The sequence below is a fragment of the Oryctolagus cuniculus genome, chromosome 1 (genome assembly GCF_051225735.1).
Source record: "Oryctolagus cuniculus isolate XC-2025 breed Fujian yellow rabbit chromosome 1, ASM5122573v1, whole genome shotgun sequence".
Classification (NCBI taxonomy): domain Eukaryota; kingdom Metazoa; phylum Chordata; class Mammalia; order Lagomorpha; family Leporidae; genus Oryctolagus; species Oryctolagus cuniculus.
In genome coordinates this window covers 15,510,286-15,531,410 of record NC_142867.1, presented here as the reverse complement: position 1 = coordinate 15,531,410, position 21,125 = coordinate 15,510,286, and the positions used below count along the sequence as shown (strand labels likewise).

The 21,125-nt window shown below is 39.5% G+C and overlaps 2 protein-coding genes across 2 annotated transcripts in view; both read right to left on the bottom strand.

The window, feature by feature from the left end:
- Positions 1-8,977: 8,977 nt before the first annotated feature.
- LOC100345310 (olfactory receptor 5M10-like) lies at positions 8,978-9,928 on the bottom strand. Its single transcript, XM_002709144.3, has one exon. It carries the CDS (start codon positions 9,926-9,928, stop codon positions 8,978-8,980), a length of 951 nt encoding a protein of 316 aa, XP_002709190.3.
- Positions 9,929-13,480: 3,552 nt separating this feature from the next.
- The window catches only part of LOC100353652 (olfactory receptor 5M10), a 29,313-nt gene continuing 21,668 nt past the window's right edge, over positions 13,481-21,125 (bottom strand). Inside the window, exon 3 of the mRNA XM_089312097.1 lies at positions 13,481-13,667. Within this exon, the coding sequence (XP_089168223.1) occupies positions 13,481-13,667 (187 nt within the window). The remainder of the gene's footprint in view (positions 13,668-21,125) is intronic.

The following is a 21,125-nucleotide window of genomic DNA, read 5'->3' as shown; positions in this document are numbered from 1 at the left end:
CCCACATTTCCTTAAATGAAGGAGAGTAACTCAAAGGGTTTCATGTGCACTTATTTTTATTTTCCTAGAAAGCCTTCAGGATACTTGTGTTATACTTGAGGACAGTAATCGCTAGCTTATTTTACTTGGCTTCAGTTGCATTTTGTTGTTGTTGTTGTTGTTGTTGCTAATAAAAATTCCACAGTATTTATTATCTTCTTGTAACAACAAAGGGGTAATAATATAAGGGCTGACTGGCATCTCATATGGGTGCCAATTTGAGTCCTGGCTGTTCCACTTCCAATCCAGCTCTCAGCTACGGTCTGGGAAAGCAGTAGGAGATGGCCCAAGTCCTTGGGCCCCTTCTTGCAACTGGGAGACCCAAAAGAAGTTCCTGGCTCATGGCTTCGAATCAATGCATCTCTCTCTCTTTCTCTCTCTCTCTCTCTCTGAGCCTTTGCCTCTCTGTAACTGTGCCATTCAAATAAAAAAATAAATCTTCAAAACAAAAAAAAAAAAAAACCAATATGAGCAGGTATTTTGGAACTATACTCCCAATAAAAGGGCACCTAAAAAACAAACCAAAAAAAACCCTGTATTGATTTCTCCATATTTTCTCATTTCAGCAATCAGTTCAGGTTGGAGACACTTTAGAGCACAGTAATACAATCTCCTTATAGCATGACATTTTTATACAGTACTATAACTATCAAAGTGTCACTGCACCCATTAGCATCTATGATCCTTACTACAAATCACTGGAGATGATAAGGAGATTTTACTGCAAGAGAGTCAATAAGCTGGCCTTTGTCAGATAGTAAAGTGTGGTGATTTCTCAGCTACTGGGTGCTGAGCCTGGAATGGAGCACAGGCTCTTGGTGCTAACTCATCAGCTGCTCAACACCACATTGATATCTGTCCTCTTCCCAGGAGAGATGTGGATTGTTGAAATTCAAATATCAGAATCCACACAGGAACAATGAACACAAATATGATCCTTTTTCTCTCGTCCCAAACAAAAGCATTGCTGACTGTGTATTCTAATAGAAACAGGGAAAAGAAAAAAAAAATGCTTCAAATGCACAACATGCCAAACAGTAATGGCAAGTAAAAGATAACAAATTTCACGATGTGCCAAAGTCTGGTGAGGATTCCCTACGCTCTACCAGCACTGTGATACTTTGCCTGTATTATTTTATTAAAATTCTATGTCATAGACAGTGTTATTATCCCATTCTGCAGAGTGGAAATAAGAAGTAAAAAAAAAAAATTTGCCTTTGACTGGAACTGCAGTTAGCCCAAGAAGTCAAAATGTACACTCAGACAATGAACTTCTTGTTTGCTATAACATTTTAGGTCATTTAGAATTATTCTATTCATAACAGAGTTATGCAGAGTTAAGTAGCAATGCACTATATATTGTGCTTCATTTATATTCAGGACATATTTAATTACATGAAAAATTCATGTATCTCTTGACAAGAAGATATGATTACAATCTTTCTAGAAATCATATTCATCAATTGCATTAATAAAAATCTACCCTTTCACTCACATTTTGAGCTGTGAAACACATGCTCCTATCTCTACCACAATCCTGGAAAATACATTTCTGGCTTCTCTGAAATATCTCCCCACACCAGAGCTGAGATTTTAGAGTCAACCTTACACCCTAGAGACACTTGATCTAGTTCAAGTTTCTGTTTAAGAAAATAGGAGTGAGATTTCCAGAAATATTTCTGAAGTCTAAAGGGGTCCTGAAATCATGTTACTGTCTGTTGTTGGATTTCATAACAAATTTTGCAGTAATAAAAATGGATGCAGCATGAATTAAACATTTATTCTTAGTCTCTCGGTGCTCTGGGAACCCAGAGTCAATGAACGACTGAAGGAATTAAAAGGATTATGAGTTTTTCTGCAGGTCAGGATGTTAAATGAACAGACACATTCATAAACTGTCTTTACCTTTAGTAACTGCTTTACTTCTATTGGATTCCTTGTTTCTTTTTGTTTAATGCCTACATTCACCAAAAACAGAAAAGGAGAAAGGAAAACATAAATCCTTCACTTAGGAAGACACTCCCTTTTATTCTCCCAAGTTAAGCCAGAAGCATAGTTTGAACAGATTTTAAAGACCATTCATCACAGATAGAGGGAAACTGACATCATTTCGGGCTTCTCCAATAGATTTGTTCTACATTCAACAGAGATTGACTCTCTGTCTTTTAGTCTTCCTCAATTATAAATACCCTAATTTGATAGCCTAACAAGACAAATTATGTTTCAAAATTGAAGCATGGTAACTATACTATTGATTACAATTCTTTCCAACGCAGAGTATTCAGAACTGACTCTGGAGTGAGCACTCTAATTTATTTTAGGTAATGTTCATTTCTTCTTCTTTGACCTCTTGGGACTCTATGAATCATGGTACCACATTATAATCTACTAATTTTTCCACCCTGAAATTAAGAAAATTTCAAATATCTTTTCTAATATTCTCCTTTACTTTTGGGATACGAAAACCCAGTAGAGAATGAATTTTGAGTCTCATATTCCTAGCAACTATTAAGCATCTTTCTGCTGTTTTCCATGAAAGCTGATGAATTGGTTCCTTTGGGAGAATCAAAGGAATCTCAAAATAGTATATTAGCTTGGCCGATGCTGCAGCTCACTAAGCTAATCTTCTGCCTGTGGCGCCGGCACCCCGGGTTCTAGTCCTGGTTGGAGCGCAGGATTCTATCCCTGTTGCTCCTCTTCCAGTGCAGCTCTCTGCTGTGGCGAGGGAAGGCAGTGGAGGATGGCCCAAGTACTTGTGCCCTACACCCACATGGGAGACCAGGAGGAAGCACCTGGCTCCTGGCTTTGGATCAGCGCAGTGCACCTGGCACAATGTGCTGGCCATAGCAGCCACATGGGGGGTCAACCAATGGACAAAGGAAGACCTTTCTTTCTGTCTCTCTCTCTCACTGTCTAACTCTGCCTTTTAAAAAAATATAGTATATTAGTTCTACCCCTGGCTCCCCCTCCTACAAGGGCTCCCTGTTCATATGTGATGTTATGCCATTTGCTGGATATACATGGTGGAATACTACTCAGCCTTTAAAAGAATAATATACCATCATTTGCACCAAAATTGATGGAACTTATAACATGTTAGGTGAAATATCCCAGATACATAAAGACCATTACTGTATTTTCTTCCTCATAAGCAAGGACTTTAAAAAATAATGAATCTGGAAAGAACATGCTCCTTATTAGATTATGACAGTGAGGATAAGAATACAGGGAGATTGGATAAAAATATAGGGGAAGCTTTGCTTGACTTGCTAATTGTGACCAAAAATATACTAATATGAGATATTAATAGTAGAAGCTGAGTGTGGACTATACCAGAACTCTTTTTACTATTTCACAAATTTTGGTTTATAAATTTGAAACTATTTTGAAGTTAAAAGCTTTTTAAAAATTATACCACCTAGGTAAGGGTAACAAGAAAGCAGGGGAGACAGAGAGGTAAAAAGAAAAAGGACTGTGCTGGCTGAGAAGCCTGGCTCTGTGGCTCACTGATTGTGTGGCTTAGACTGTTTCAGTAAATCTCTCTCTTCCTTGACTTTTTCATATTTTTATTTATATATCTAGAAGAGTTACAGAGGGAGAGAGAGAGAGAAAACTCTTCCAACCTCTAGGTTACTCCCCAAATGGCCACCACAGTTGACTATGGGATAGCCTGAGGCCAGGGTCCAGGAGTTTCATCAGGACCTCCCAAGTGGGTGCAGAGTCAGAAGCACGTGGGCCATCTTGCACTGCTTTCTCATGTGCATTAGCAGGGAGCTAGATCAGAAGTGGCACAGCTAGGATTTGAACCGGCAATCATACTACAGGCAATCTTTGGACAAGTCAAGGCTAATCTAGGCCTGTGGAATTCCTGGGATAAGAAAGTCACATACTCCCATCCTGAAGGAGGATGTTCATCAAGAACACTCTGTTAAAATTATCTGTGCTACCGGAGGCCCCAATAAGTTGCTTGTGTATGTTGTTATCTTTTGTGCTTCTTTGTTCTGGACCTGGTTATGTATAAATACCGCTGAGACATTAGAACAAACGAGCCTTGATCAGCCTTTTTGTCTTGGCCCTATTCTCTGCGCTCTTGTCCCTCTTTTCATTCCCACTCCCTCCTTCAGGTTCCATTCGACTCGTGCAGCTGGCTGGCACACATACAGAATTCCTGTGTATCAGGCAGTGGCTTTACCCACTATGCCACAACACCTGCCCTGCCTTTTACAATCCTAATGCTACCTCATAGGGTGACTTTACAGGACAAATGAATTAACGAATATGAATTGCTGCATCAAATTCATATAAATCAATAAATAAGATTTTCCGTCATCTTGAAACTCTTCCCCACTCTTCAGAGTAAGAAACACTCTTGGGGCCAGTGCTGTGGTGCAGCTGGTTAATTCCCTGGCTTGAAGTGCTGGCATCCAGTACGGGTGCCGGTTCAAGACCCTGCTACTCCTCTTCCAATCCAGCTCTCTGCTAAAGCCTGGGAAAGCAGTAGAAAATGGCCCAAGTCCTTGGGCTCCTGCACCCATGTGGGAGACCCGGAGGAAACCCCTGACTTCTGGCTTCGGATTGGCGCAGCTCTGGCCATTGTTGCCAATTGGGGAGTGAACCTGCGGATGGAAGACCTGTCTCTCTCTCTCTCTCTCTGCCTCTCTTCTCTCTGTGTAATTCTGACTTTCAAATAAATAAATAAATATTTTTAAAAAACAGAGTAAGAAACACTTTTAAACATTTGTGGCCTAGATTTGAGATTTACAAGGTACCTCTATTCCAAATGTATCTTCTGTATAAAAGATGCAGAAAATGAAGAAAAACATTATCAATATCTGATAGTAATTTATGTTACATTATTGTATCTGCATTGTTTGGGATTAAGTGAGAGTCCAATGCAAATAATTAAAACAAAAGGTTTTTGGAAGTGATGATTGACAGGACATAAGAGCAGAAATCGGCTGTTTAAGATCCAGCTGGGGGCCGGCACCGTGGCTCAATAGGCTAATCCTTCGCCTGCGGTGCCAGCACACCGGGTTCTAGTCCCGGTCGGGGCACCGGATTCTGTCCTGGTTGCCCCTCTTCCAGCCCAGCTCTCTGCTGTGGCCAGGGAGTGCAGTGTAGGATGGCCCAAGTGCTTGGGCCCTGTACCCCCTGGGAGACCAGGAGAAGCACCTGGCTCCTGCCTTCGGATCAGCGTGGTGCACTGGTCGCAGTGGCCATTGGAGGGTGAACCAACGGCAAAAAAAGGAAGACCTTTCTCTCTGTCTCTCTCTCTCACTGTCCACTCTGCCTGTCAAAAAAAAAAAAAAAAAAAAAAAAAAAGATCCAGCTGGGATATGTGTTTGGTTCCCTCATGCCCTCGTGGTCCTTGATTTGTTAGCAGACAGCTCCTTCCTTCATTCTTAGCTCCCTCTTATTGGGCATCTTTGAGCTACTTTATCAACAAACTGAAATGATTCGTTACACATTTTCTTAATGATTTACATTCAAGTAAAATATTGCATAGTTTCTTTGGTCAGAATTCCATTCTCAAAAGAAAATTCTTTCTCTAGTATCAGACGCTTTTTCTTCCTACACTTTTGTAAAACTTTTGTGTTTATCTATCTTGAATTTCATATCATGTTTTTTTATGATTTATGATTTCAAACAGAGAATAACATTTTACATGTTTATGTGGCCCTGTGATTTGTGTCATTATTTTAAATTAATCAAACACATTACTTCTTAATAGATGTTGACTTGTCTCAACAATATTATAAATAAGTACTAGATATTAATTTTGCATTTACTTGCCAGCTTTTATCTATGCACAGGCTATTTTAACATAACAGCTATAGTAATATGAATGAAAATTTTGTTTCAGTGCTTTACAATTAAATTATAGCATTTAGTCCAGATTGATCATCTTTGAAATTAACTTTATTAACTGTATTACCTAACACTGATAACTCATTTTAATGACCATACAACGGTCTAATGAAAAACTGGGGCACTCAATATTCACCTCTCCTTTATGATCACAGCTCACATCCTCACACTTATGGCAGCCCCTGTTCTCTCAGGTAGGTGCCAGTGCCTTATTGGTTCTTAAAGGCAACTGATCTCATTCTGTGCTGGTCTGTGGCTATTGGGATTCATGCAAAGACAAAGTTCCAGTATGAACTGGTTTCCCTTAACACTATTGCATGCAAAGTGAAAGCTACCTGTATTTTACATATCAAATGGTTTCTTTTCTCAACCATAAAGTACAGAACCATGTTAATATTTGCACAGCTTCCTTACTAAGCCTTGTGCAGATTCTTAAAATTAAAAGAGATGCATAAAAATATATATTTGGTCTCGTACTGTGGCACAGTGGGTTAAGCCTCCACGTATGGCACCAGAATTTCATATAGGCACCAGTTCATGTCCTGGCTGCTCCTCTTCCAGTCTAGTTCTCTGCTATGGCCTGGGAAAACAGTGGAAGTTGAGCCAAGTGCTTGGGCCCTGGCATTTGGGGAATGAACCAGTGGATGGAAGGCTTTTCTTGCTGTGTCTTCCTCTGCCTGTAACTCTACCTCTCAAATAAATAAATAAAATCTTTAAAATATAAAGGTATATAAGACTTCTTTTTAAATTTGTTTATTTATTTTAAAGGCAGAGATGTGGAAAGAGAGAGACACTCTTCACTATTTCACTTGTGAAAATTGTGATATAAAAGTGAGAACCACACCTATGATTAAGTAGTAAGTGTTGTAATTATTTTTAGGCCACCTGATTTGTATTCTATCCCATTTCTCAAGTATTTCTGAGGTTTTTTTATGCAAACACTGACACAAAGAAAATCAAACAAACATAAATAAATAGAATATAAATAGACTGCAATTAGGTTAGCTAATTTAAATGATCAAAAAAGCCAAGATTTACTTAAGTTTCTTTGCTATAAGCTTCAGTGGTTCTCAGTACTTGAACATTTTAAAGAAGGGGCTCATGTTGTGGCAAGTGAGTTAAGCCTCTGCCTGAGGCACTGGCATCCCATATGGGCACCAGTTCAGTGCCAGTTACTCCAATTCCAATCCAGCTCCTTGCAAATGGCCTGGGAAACAGTGGAAGATGGACCCTGCACCTGACGCTCCTGACTAAGCTCCTGGTTCCTGGTTTTGGATCAGTTCAGCTCTTGCATTTGTGGCCACTTGGGGAGTGAACAAGTGGATGAAACACCTCTTTTTTGTCTCTCCTTCTGTCTGTAACTCTGCCTCTCAAAATACAAAATAAATAAATCTTTAAAACAAAGAAAAGAAAAGAAAATATTAAGGAAGAATACCATTATTAATGCAAAATATAAAGTAGTTTGCGCTTATTCTAATATGAAATTTTCAAATAATGTGATAATTCTGGATATCAGACCATTCTCATTCAAGGAATCAAAAATTCTCAGTTTCCCAACATGGTAGGAAGGTTTGTTATAAGATAAGGGCATATTCACCAGTATAAATAACGTTGCCTTCAGAAAGCAGGTGAACCAAGTGCTTTACTATAATGGTAATTCCCTGTCCTCCTAGGTGAATCCCTTCTACATCATTGCTGACTTTGTACATGATTTTCTCTGATGCCTCACCAGCTTAGCCATCACTAAAGAAAGCACAAGCCAAGAAATGACTCTGAAAGCTAAAGATTATTACTCAGTAACCCATACATTTCCACTCTGTTTTTTAGCGACTGTTTCAGAACAAGGATTTTGACAGAAGCAACCTTAGTCAATCAACCAAGATGTAAGAATGGAACATACCTTTACAAAACTTAACTTTTACCTAATTTTTATAAAATTGCACATAAAATGGGTAATACAAAAATACATAGTAGTACAAAACTCAAATTTATCCAAAAGCTACAGGTCTGGGAGATTATTTGTGAAATATTTTTAATACTTTAAAGTGATTACAGTAGTTGAATGTACAGCATTTCCTACAGTTTAATTAGTTAAAATCAGAGTCAAAATTATCAAATTACCAACCATCAAATGTAGCTTAATAATGGCTAAACATTTATATATATATATATGTGTGTGTGTGTGTATATATATATTTCAATATGCAGATACTTGCTTGACTTAAAGTACATTTATTAAAGGAAATAAAGTATCCAACTCTTTTTTTCCATTGATTTTATCAATAAAAGTTGATAAGGCCTGGAATGGGCTAATCACAGAAACTTTAAGAACCAAAGTGAATGTTGGGTGTTCCCTCACAGCAAGATGCATACATACACACCCTCAATCATTTGTAGGCTCTTTCTGGAAATCCTTCAGAGTGGGTAACTTCATGAATAGCCCCATAAAATCCTAGTAAATTGTTCATAAGTCAAAGTCACTGCAGTGAAAAACACACCTGGAATTCCATTACACTGTGTTGATGATCAAATCTGAACCCACACTCTTGGAAACTCATGATCAGATATGGATCATTTATTTTCAAAACTGAAGAACATAAATAGTTTTACTGAATTTCCTGCAAAATGATAACAGGCATTAGTCAGGCATCAGGGACATTGTTCTACACCAAATACTGGGGTACAAATCTTCTGTTAGTCACAAGTAAGAAGCACAATACTTGCTACACCATTTTCAATATTACTACAGCTCTGTGGACCATAATTAAGAGAAGATGGTTTTTCAGTATTCCAATAACGGTAATATAGAGGTAAATTAATGAAATATGTTATTAGATTACTACCAAATCAAATACAGATTTTTTGTTTAAAAGAGTATTTTTAATTTTCAATATTATAGGTTGCAGTGAAAAAATTTTGGATTCAAGGTATTACAATTGAGAACATATTTTTTAAATGATCCTGAGACTTGTTGATGATAAGTAAGTCACAAGTACAGAGTAATAATTTTATTCTCTTTAGAGATTCACTGTATGATTACAGCTCATAGTAATTACAAATGAAAAGAAGCTTAAACTACAGTTTTACAACATAAGCTTCCTCTAATTACTTGCTGCAGGGCACGAATCACATCCTTATTCCTTAGGCTATAGATCAGTGGGTTCAGCATAGGACTCAAAAAGGTATAAAAAACTGCAATGACTTTGGACTCCTCTATAGACTTCTCCGACGGGGGCCTTAAGTACATGCAGAAGAGGGTTCCATAAAATATGGTGACTGTGGTCAAGTGGGAACCACAGGTAGAAAAGGCTTTGTGCCTGCCTTCAGCAGAACGGATCCTCAAGATGGCTGCAAAAATGAAAAGATAGGATAGAAGAATGATGAACAGAGAACTTAAGAGGGTAAAGCCCGCAACAATGAACATTGCCATCTTTTTGACATAAGTGTCGGAGCAGGCCAGCATTATGAGAGGAGGATCAGCACAGTAGAAGTGATTGATTTCCAGGGAGCCACAGAAGGATAAGTGAAAAGTCAGCAGTGCCTGAGAGAGTCCATTAAGAAAGCCGTAAATGTAAGGGAAGGCAACCAGAGAGATACAAGTGTTCTTGGACATTCTGGTGCTGTAATGTAAAGGGCTGCAAATGGCTACATAGCGATCCAAGGCCATTGAAGCAAGGATATACAACTCCGTAATCACCAGGGCAATGAAGAGAAGACACTGTGTGAAGCATCCAGTGTAGGAGATGGTCTTCTGGCCTGAGAGGAAATTGTTCAACATCTTTGGAGTAATATTAGTTGAGTAGCAAACGTCTACAAAGGAGAGGTGGCCAAGAAAGAAATACATGGGTGTTTGGAGGTGGGAATTGGTCCTGATCAGCAGAATCATGCACAGATTTCCTGCCATTGTGATTACATAGATGCCCAGAAAAACCCCAAACAGGATCTTCTCTAGTATTGGGTCATCTGTGAGTCCCAGGAGAATGAATTCTGTCACTTTGGTGTTGTTGCTCCAGGATGACATTTTCTTACACCTGGAAAACTGAAGTGACAAAAAAAGTAAATAATTTTGTCTCATTCAGATTCTGTATTCATTCCATTCTTCTGTTATTAATTTACCTATTGATCCTAAGGACAAAGCCTGCAATAAAGTCACCAGATTTCCTACTTACTTTAAATTGGCTCTCTGAATTCCTTTCTCTATGAACCTCAAAAACATATACACATTCTCTCTCTCTCTCATACACACACGTATAATTATATATTTATTAATATTTTCTTATGCTTTTATGTCTATTCATGCAAATATCTATCCCTTTAAGGACCTCCATTATCTTTTCAAATTTCTAGAATAAAAGTCATCAGCAACACAATAAGAAATGTACATCAGTAGGTCATTTACATCATTCAAACAAGTGAAGAAACTGTACCTCCAGAGTACCTCGAACCATAAAATCCATTGTTTCAGATATTGAACTAAAGCTGATCTTTCATCTCAGCATTTTCTCTTAAAATCCATTGTTATCGGGCTCAATTTCAATCAGATAATATTGAATTTCTGAAATCTATGTCTTGGTTTGTGACAAAAGACATGCAGAAGCCAGAATTATCCTCATTACTTTGGTAATATATCCATCCATTTACCAGTGTATGTTAAAAAGTTAATTTTTTCTATTCTACCTTATGGAGTTCCACTTTCAAAGGCCACATGAATTATTGAAAAGAGGTACATATAATAAACCCAAGGACAAAAATATATGTTATCACATAAAGGCAATTAATATGAAGTGAATGAACTTAGGGTACCGTAGATGATCAGGGGAGACCTTGATGAGCAGGCAACATTTGAAGAGGAAATACAGCAAGCATTTCAGGAAGAATGTGGGTTTTTTGTGCCATTAATCTCATCGTGAAAGCAACTGTATAAGGAAGCACAAGTGTTTAAATGTGATCCTACATGCCAGGTCTACACACTCTCATTTCCTTCTGTAAATATAATCACTGTGACAATTACTCAAGAATTGCACCTTAAGGTTATTATTTGTTTAGTTCATACATATAATTTATAATCAGAAAATCTCACACATGGTAATGGAATCAGTGCTGGCTCCATGGTGCACAGGTTAAGTGGCCCTTTGCAACACTGACATACCACGTCGGAGTGCAGGTTCCAGTCCCAGCTACTACTTGTCTTGCCCAGCTCCTAATTAATGTGGCTGAGAAGGCAATGGATAATGGTCCAAGTCCTTGGGCCTCTAACACTCATGTGGAGAACAGAATGAAGCTAGTGGCTCCTGGCTGTGGCATCATCCAGAACTGGCATTAGAAAACATCTGGGGAGTAAATCAGTAGATGGAAGAGCTCCCTCTCCCTTTCTCTGTCTCTCCCTCTCTGCGTCCTACATCCTCCCAAATAAATAAGTAAATCTTTTAAAGAAATTGACTCTTCACAGAGTCGGTGAAATATTAATATATGAATGTAAATTCAGGTTCAGTTGATGGGAATATTTATCCCAAAATGATGGCATTATAATCTGCCACATGAAAACTCAACAAGTATGTTTGGTGAAGAAATTCAGATAATAACCTACCTGGGAATACTGACTCACCGTATTTTGAAAAAATAAGATGAGGAGCTCTGTAATGCATTTAGTAGGAAAAGTCCCTGAAGTATTTTTGAAATAATTCTGAAGATCCCATTAAAATATTTGTATTACTCCAGGGAACAAACTTAATTTAGTGTTTTGATGGGCGAGATTCTCCTTTGAGGCCAAAAACCTTACCTAACATTTGTGTAGGTACCGTAGTATGTGTATACATGAGAGATCTCTAGCTCAGACAAAAACAACTTAACAATTTCAATTATAAAAAAAATGTGTAGATGCATTGTATCCTTTAATATAACCAAGATAAAATATTTCCCATTAGAAGTCCTCAGTTTTTCTCTTTATACGTTGAGGAAGGTCACCTAATATGTATTTCTGATAGGAACATGTGGTGAGAAATTTGAGAGAAAACTGTTTCATAGACTGCAAAGGTCAGAAGTGACACACAAGTGACATAATTAGTAAAAACAAATAAATGTCTTGTCATTGCTCAGGGATCTTTGGAGTATTTATCCAGGGATAATCTGCCCTAATGCATTCATTCATCAACATACTAGGAACCAAAGGCAGGTCTCAGGACTACAATATCTTCACAATATTGATACTTCATAATATTTGGTATTTTTAGTCAAATATTGAAAATATGATGAAAAAATACTGGACATTTTTCAGCGCTGAGTTTATTAGAGAAAATGGAAGCTTAAGATGATATTATTCTTCTTTATTATCCAATGTACAGATAGTTCTAGTTCAATACAATCCAATGAATCAAAGTATAGTTTGACTGAGACAGTGGAGGCATTTCTAGCTTGGTTAGATCTTCACATGATGAAGGATAAGTCAGAAATCAGTCAAAGATAACATTCCATTCAAAATCAAAATATGTATTTTCTTCACATCAAGAAATTTGAAGTTTCAAATTTTGTCATATGTTTCTTTCTCAACAGAAATGTAAAAGCTTTCTCTACTTCCAAGTTTGTGTGTTAGTCTGATTCCTTACATAAATAAAAATAAAATAATTTTTAAAATAAAATTTAGAACATAAATATTTCTGTGGAGTAAAAGGTCTTATAGTATTATGAAACTGACACAACCAATCTCTTGATGCCTTAATGTGGACTACTCAATTTTTGCAGGACAAAATGACAAATTTCATTCTGATAAAATTGGTCCAAAATATTTATTTAGTTATTGTTATATGTTATTCGTATATGTTAATAGCCAAAAATAGTTTTAAAAACATGTGATTTACAAAAAGATTTTTCAAGCATGAAATAGAACTGGCTTGATAATGAAAAATGTATGTAATTAGAAATTTAAGATACAAAAAAGCAATATTCCATGCTTATTAGTTGATGCCACATGACTAAAATTCTATACCAAGAATTTTCAGTAAACTAAAAACTCATTTATCCAGCTATGAATAGGTTTACAGTAGGCAGACTTTGCCTAGATGAATAAGAGGAATTCAAAGGGTTTCATGTGCCCTTATTTTAATTTTCCAAGAAAGCCTTCAGAATGCTTGCCTTATAGTTGAGGACTGAAATTGCTAGTTCATTTTACTTCCATTGCAATTTCAATATATATTCAATTTCAATATATGTGTGTGTGTGCATATTATATGTGTGTGCTACTTCTACAACGATTGTTACTGAAATTGTGCTGTCATATCTGAGGTGCCATCTTAAGCCCTGAGCACCATCTTAGACTCTGGCCCAGTCCCCATCTTGTACAATAAGTTTTGACCTATCCAAAATCCAGCCTGGCTTACTAGAAGTCAGGTGACCAAACTGCCCAACCACAAGTGTCAACTCCACCCCACACTAATGAGATTTTCTGCTCCCACTTCTCCACCCCTACAAGGCTATAACAAGATCTACTTTCCAGCACACTCTCTCTCTCTTTCTCTCTTGTCCTCTCTCTCCATACAGTGAGGTCTCTCCCTACCCCACCCAAGAATAAAATTTTCCTTTACCTCCAGCATTTGGTGTTTTGTGGTGGCTTTTTGCTGGTGTCATAACTCAGATCCATGCTCTCCCCTTGGTGATCTGAGCTGCTTCGGGATCCTGGATTCCTACCAACCACAAAACTCAACCCTGGATCTCCTTCTTTGCCACCAAACACTGTGATTTCCATCCACACACCAGCTCTCCAAATCCTGAAATAAGTCAGGGAATGGGGGAATTTTCGCAATGCAACCTCTACCTTGGGTTTGGTTCTATTCTGCTTCATCTCAAAGTCCTGGTACCAGGCACCACAACCTCCACAGACTTTATGTCTCTCTGTGGGCTTTACACCTCGGGTAACAGTGGATGCGGGGACAACCCTGCCCTCCGCTCTGCCCCTTACTCTCCTTGTCGGACGGACAGCAGTGATACCAGGGAAGCCTGCTATCAGCCAGCCTGACCATTCAGGTTACTACAGGAGCTTCCTCATCCCATGTTGCATCAGATTCTCCCCTTGGTTGTTTCCTAAATAATCTTGTTCCTCTTAAATTGGCCCCAGACCACAAATGCTATCACCTCATTTTTGTTTATAATCATGCATGGCCCACTTATGACCTCGACAATCAGTCCAAATGGCCATTTAACAGCACATTTAATGCTGACAATATTCAAGATATCTACCACTTCTGTGATCATGCAGGAAAGTGGAAGGAAATCCTCATGTTCAGGCTTTCTCCCATCTCTGCTCTAAACCTTCTCTCTACACCTCGTGTTCTCTAACTCAGGTTCTCTTAACATTGAAAGCTCCCATCAAAATGCCAAAACCCCTTTCATCTACAGATGAGCCCCCACCTCAAACCCATCCTCCACTCCAGGACCATTTGTCCCAGATCTCATCGACACCTCCTCTTTCTTCAAGACATTCCAGGAGGTGATGTCTGTTTCTACTCTGGCTCTCACTTACTTTCCCTTTCCTTACCTCGAGTCTCCTGCTCATCCTTATTTCAAAACCAGTCTTTATCCATTTCTGTTCCTCCCCCTCCCTTTACCTTATCTAAAACCCATCCTAGTTCTGACAATCGCCCTCCCCCATTCCACAGAGCCAACATTCTGTCCCCACCTTGCCATCGCCCTTCAACCACCCCTCTCCTGTGCCCTGCCCCCGAGTCACTTGCTGATCTCTCACAAGTCAAACAAAAAACTGGATGCATTCACCTCTAACTCAATGTTTTGCATCAAGAAGTCCTATGATCTGACTTTTCACGATGCCTTTATGATTGTCTCTAATACCCTCCTTCCAGAAGAGTGAAGGCGAGTTTTGGAACAGGCCTGTCTCCATGCCAATCAGACACATCAAACTGACCCTGTCCATCTCATAGGAGCAGATGTGGTTCCCAAACTGGATCCCACTTGTGATTGTAACTCTTCCAATGGCATAACGGTCAGAAGTCATTTCATTACCTGCTTACTAGCTGGCCTCAAAATATCCACCAGAAAGACAAAGTTAAATCAGCTTGAGAGGGGCCCATTAACTCCACAGGCAGAAATTTAAAGGCAGCCTTTAAAGTATACAATGATAGGGGATGAGAGAACATAAAAGGCAAAATGCCAAATCCTGGCTAAGGCTTTTCAGCAACCTGCTGCCTCTGGTAACCCTGCCAACTTCAGGAGTCCTCTGGTCCATGCTTTTAATGTGCCCAAAGAGGCCACTGGGCCTAAACATGTACTAACCTTAAGGATCCACTGGGCTTTTATCCTAAATGACACCAGAAGGGCCATGGGGGATGGACTGTCCTCTTGTCCATTGATTCTTTAGGTCACCTACTCCACCCATGCCCCGAGTTGACATTCTGGGACTGCCAACTAAGGATTAAAAGTGCCTGAACTCCCGCCACCCAACAATAGCCATCTCTCTGGAAGTCCAGGATAGCTGTGATGGTAGTGTTAGGTTGGAAGTTAGAAATGAGCTTATGTGTGTGTGAAAAGGGCCTAAGGAATTGACATCTACAGAGGTCCAGCATCTGCATCTCAAAGTCATCTTGATAACCTTCCAGGTGCAGCCCAGTATCCGCACTTCAAAGTCCCACCAGGATCCTGATGACCTTCCAGGGAGTTCTGACCCTTCTACCTGGCCTGATAAACATCCTTCCTCTAAGGTGGGGCGACACCAGCCAGGCTTCTTCCCCTGATAACTTCAGGGGGGAAAATTTACAAAGGAATTTTTTTGTATTTACACCCAACAAGTCCTTTGTTTGAGAGAAGGAGAGGGGGAGAGAAAAGGCAAGACCCATCCCCTTAAAAACCCCAGCCTAAATATGAACTGTGCACTCTCTCTCAGGTTCTGTCTAGAGAGGTGCCCATCCATTCTTACAGATGTCCCTACCCTAATAAACCTTGCTATTTTGCTTTCCACTGCTCTCTGTCTCACACCTGAATTCTTTCTTGCACGAAGATAAGGACCCTTTGTTTCTTGGGTAACAGTAGAAGGTAGGCTAACTTCTTTCCTCATAAACACAGGGGCAACCTTCTCAGTTATTACCCACTATTGATGGCCCACCTCTACTGCCTCAACCTTCATAGTAGGGGTAGAGGAAAACCTTACCTCTACAGACTCCCAGTCTACTCTGCATGATTGAAGACACCCTTCTGTTAGGAAAAGAGTTGCAGATTGGTGCCTCCTTACATGGGGCACCAAAATGTTAGGAAAAGAGGTGCAGAATAGAGAGAAGGCAGTGTAGAATTTACAGCCAGACCAAATTTAATCAGAGAAAAAAAATTTGTAGAGGTGGGTGACCCATGTGAGCATGTTGGAACACATGGCAGAAGACCCTGAGCACCAGCGGTTGGGCCTTTTTAAGGAGGGTTAGGGCTGGGGGTTGGGGTAGGAGGCAGCAGGCAAAGGGGAATTCTTGGAACTGGGCAAGGCCTTGGGAACCCAGAAAAGAATGCAGGGTGGGGTATGAAGGCAACAGGGTGTGAGACCCAGCTGAGATTCAAGGGCAAGGAATGCATTCCAATGTTTGTCTTTTTGGGCAATGAGAGAGAATGGCTGAGCCTTATGTCTTTGTTCCATCACCTTCTCTCACTCTTTCCTTGTTATGCCTCAATGCCCTGTTCGCTTCTGGGAAGAGACATACTCCATTGGCCCCATCCTCCAACTTGTCCTTGCCCCTCCCCCTCTTGTTCACAACTTTACCATAAGAATGGTAAGGACATGGCAATTCTATCCTTCTGAGCTCACATTTTACTGTAAACAAGTCACCTATCCCACCCTTCAGATGGCTGTTTTGTTTTTATCATGAGTAAGCCAGACAGGATAATCAAGTCTTTTGCCGGGTTTTCAGCCCCTTAGGAGGTCGGCTAAAAACTGCACTCTGTTCTCTCTTCCTCAGAGATTAATTTGTTAGTGAGACTGGGTACAGCCTGGAGAGAGGCTATAGGCTCAATGCTCCACGCTTCAGTGAATTTTTCCTTTACCTCAGATCCCAACAAGATCTCCATCTCTCTCTGCTCCTCTAAATGTGTTCTGTACCTCACCAGGTCTCTTCAATTCCTGGTCCCATTAGTGGGTATTTCCTAGATATTTTGTTCATTAGCTCTGAGTTAACTGCCAAAACTGCCTCTTTCCTCCTAAACCCTCCTCCTCCATTCTGCCACTTTTTTACCTAGCCACCTTGGTATCTCTCCCACTCTGCACCAAGAGAGTCATAAAGCCCTTAGAGAAATTTCAGAAATTCTGTACCTATAAATAGCCCTCTACCCATTAATGTTCACATTACCCTGAGAGATATCTTCCCCAGCCTATGTGAAATAATGATCAAGACTACTGATCCTTCAAACCAGCAGGATCACCAGGTTAATTACTATTTCCAGACATATCTCCTTTTCCATAATTGCCCCTTATTCTGTCATCTATCAGATTCTCCTTAAGAATCTCTGGAAGGGTGCCCATCTGCTCTGATGGATGTCCTCTCCCATTAAATATAACATAATGATGAGCAATAACTTGCAAAACTTGTTTTACAACTTGGTTTAACAGGTTTCTGATAGCAATGGTTATCTCTGGATTAATGTCACTGATTTACAGCTAAAAGGAGTAAAATTCCATATAAATTCAATTAAGACCTTAATTAAGACAGAGGTATGATATAACATCAGCATCTTCAATCATCTAGGTGTAATTGTTAAATATTAATTGGGTAAAGACAAATGATAAATGTGTTAAATGTATTCAATAGTAAAGCTATTTGAGTTTGCTAACATGTTTTTATAAATTGTCCATATAAAAAATAGATCAACACTGCTTGAAAGTAACTAAGTCTGAAATATCATGTCTTATCTTATTTAGAAAATGTTGTCTTAGTTTGGACATTTTTAAAAGATGAGCGGAATAGGAAGGGAGCACACTGATAGTCCGGGGAGAGATAGTTTAATAAAAGTGGAGATACTGCAGGTTCAAGGAAGAGTAGGGGAGGAAACAGCAGAAGAAACTCTTCCGGAACGCATGATTCACAGTGGACCTGCGTGGAGAGCGTGGGAGCCCACAGTTCGGGACACCAGCGGCAGACTCAACACACCAGCGCTGGAACGCGAGGTGAGCCGAACCTCAATAGACCGAGACACTGGCAGGCAAGCGGAGAGAGGAGACTAGAGGGAACGACCCCCGGGGGGGGGGGGAAAGTTCACCAGGCTAACTGGAAGAGAGAGAGAGAGAGAAAAAAAAAAGGTGACTGGTACGGACACGGGTTTCTCTCTCTCCATTCACCTCTCAAGGGCGAGCAAGACAAAGAGCAGGCGCCATCTTGGACATACGTCATAAGCAGAGCGACCTCAGGTCTGCACCGGCCCTGAGCCCAGCAGAAAAACCTGACTCTGGGCGGGGCGAATTAACAGGAGATTAGGACCTAGTAAATTTGTGGTGCTACCAAACTGAGACTGTGAAAAAAGAGACGGTGGGGGAGAAAACTCACGGAATTCACGTGAGCACTCTCCAGAGACGCTACAATTCAGTAACTTTGGCAACCCAGTGGGAGACTGAAGGAGAATTTGAGCCCACTCTGAGGGCCAAACAGATTCCCTGTGTGGTCCTTGGGAAAGAGCTTCCGATCTCTGGCTCCTGTGGCTATATCATTTGCCTGCTAACTACCTCCAACTTCATTCAGTTGTGCGGAATCACTTCCATTTTGAATCAAAAAAAGCAAGAGAGAGAGAGAGAGAGATTTACCACGCCTAACCTGGGAGTGTCACTTTTGGCACACCAAACAGAGCTCTCAGGCCACACCCATCTCAAGCCCTAAGGCTCCATCAAAAACAGATAGTCCACTTAATCTAGAGTCATAGTATAACAAGAAAAAGCACCACAGTGAAGAAACCAAATATCTCCAATATGCAAAATAACAAACACAAAAACCGAGATAATAAAAACAAAGAAGTCACCATGACGCCCTCAAATGAAAAAGACACCACAATTCAAGATTATGAAGATGATGACATAGAAGAAATGCAAGAAGCAGATCTCAAAAAATTGATAAGAACATTAAGAAGTTCTCAAAAACAAATTCTTGAACTACAGAAATCCTTAATGGACAAGATAGAAAATCTCTCTCGTGAAAATGAAATATTAAGGAGGAATCAAAATGAAACAAAACAACTAGTACAACAGGAAACTGTGATAGTGACTGAAGTGAAGAATTCAATAGATCAAATGAGAAACACAATAGAGTGCCTTACAAACAGAATGGGTGAAGCAGAAGAGAGAATATCGGACTTAGAAGACAGAGAACAGGAAAGGATACAGTCAGACCAAAGAAAAGAAGAGGAAATTAGAAATCTAAAACATTGTCGGGAATCTTCAGGATACTATTAAAAAACCCAACATTCGAGTTCTAGGAGCTCCTGAAGGCATGGAGAGGGAGAAAGGATTAGAAGGCCTTTTTAGTGAGATATTAGCAGAAAATTTCCCAGGTTTGGAGAAGGACAGAGAAATCCTAGTACAGGAAGCTCACAGAACCTCTAATAAACACGACCAAAAGAGATCCTCACCACGACACATTGTAATTAAACTCTCCACAGTGAAACATAAAGAAAAGATTCTAAAATGTGCAAGAGAGAAATGTCAGATTACTCTCAGAGGATCTCCAATCAGACTCACAGCTGACTTCTCCTCAGAAACCCTACAAGCTAGGAGGGAATGGCGAGATATAGCCCAGGTACTAAGAGAGAAAAATTTCCAGCCCAGAATATTATATCCTGCAAAGCTATCATTTGTGAAAGAAGGTGAAATAAAGACTTTTCATAGCAAACAGAAATTGAAAAAAAATTTGTCGCCACTCATCCAGCCCTGCAACAGATGCTTAAAGATGTATTACACACAGAAACACAGAAACACGGTCATCAATATGAAAGAAGATAAAGGAAGGAAACCTCACAGCAAAAGATCACAGAGAATTCAAAGCATATATTAGAACTTATCTTTGGCAAATGGCAGGGCAAAGTTACCACTTTTCATTAGTCACATTGAACGTTAATGGCCTGAACTGTCCAGTTAAAAGACACCGATTGGCTGATTGGGTTAAGGAACAAAACCCATCTATTTGCTGCTTACAAGAAACACATCTTTCCAACAAAGATCCATACAGACTGAAAGTTAAAGGCTGGAAAAAGATATACCATGCCAACAGAAATGAAAAAAGAGCGGGCGTAGCCATCTTAATATCGGACAACATAAACTTTACCATAAAAACTATTAAGAGAGACAAAGAGGGGCACTCTATAATGATTAAGGGATCAATACAACAAGAAGATATAACAATTATCAATGTATATGCACCTAACTACAGGGCACCAGTTTATCTAAAAGATTTGTTAACGGACTTTAAGGGAGACTTAGACCCCAATACAATAGTACTGGGGGACTTCAATACTCCACTCTCAGAAAAGACAGATAAATAGGACAGAAGATGAACAAGGAGACAGTAGATTTAAATGACACTATAGCCCAAATGGATCTAACAGATATATACAGAACTTTCAATCCTACAGCTAAAAATTTTACATTCTTCTCAGCAGTACATGGAACCTTCTCTAGGATTGACCACATACTAGGCCATAAAGCAAGTCTCAGCAAATTCAAAAGAATTAGAATCATACCATGCAGCTTCTCAGACCATAAAGGAAAGAAGTTGGAAATTAGCAACTCAGGAATCCCTAGAGCATACACAAACACATGGAGATTCAACAACATGCTCCTGAATGAACAATGGGTCATAGAAGAAATTAAAAGAGAAATCAAAAATTTTCTGGAAGTAAATGAGGATAACAGCACAACACACCAAAACTTATGGGATGCAGCAAAAGCAGTGTTAAGAGGAAAGTTTATATCAATAGGTGCCTACATCAAGAAATTGGAAACGCACCAAATAGATGAGCTCTCAATTCACCTCAAGGATCTAGAAAACCTACAGCAAACCAGACCCAAATCTAGTAGGAGAAGAGAAATAATTAAAATCAGAGAAGAAATCAACAGGATTGAATCAAGAAAAACATTACAAAAAATCAGCCAAACGAGGAGCTGGTTTTTTGAAAAAATAAACAAAATTGACACCCCATTGGCCCAACTAACTAAACAAAAGAAGAGAAAAGACACAAATCAATAAATTCAGAGATGAAAA

Excerpts from the sequence above, each read along its gene's own strand:
- LOC100345310 (XM_002709144.3), bottom strand. The coding sequence starts at position 9,928 with ATGTCATCCTGGAGCAACAACACCAAAGTGACAGAATTCATTCTCCTG.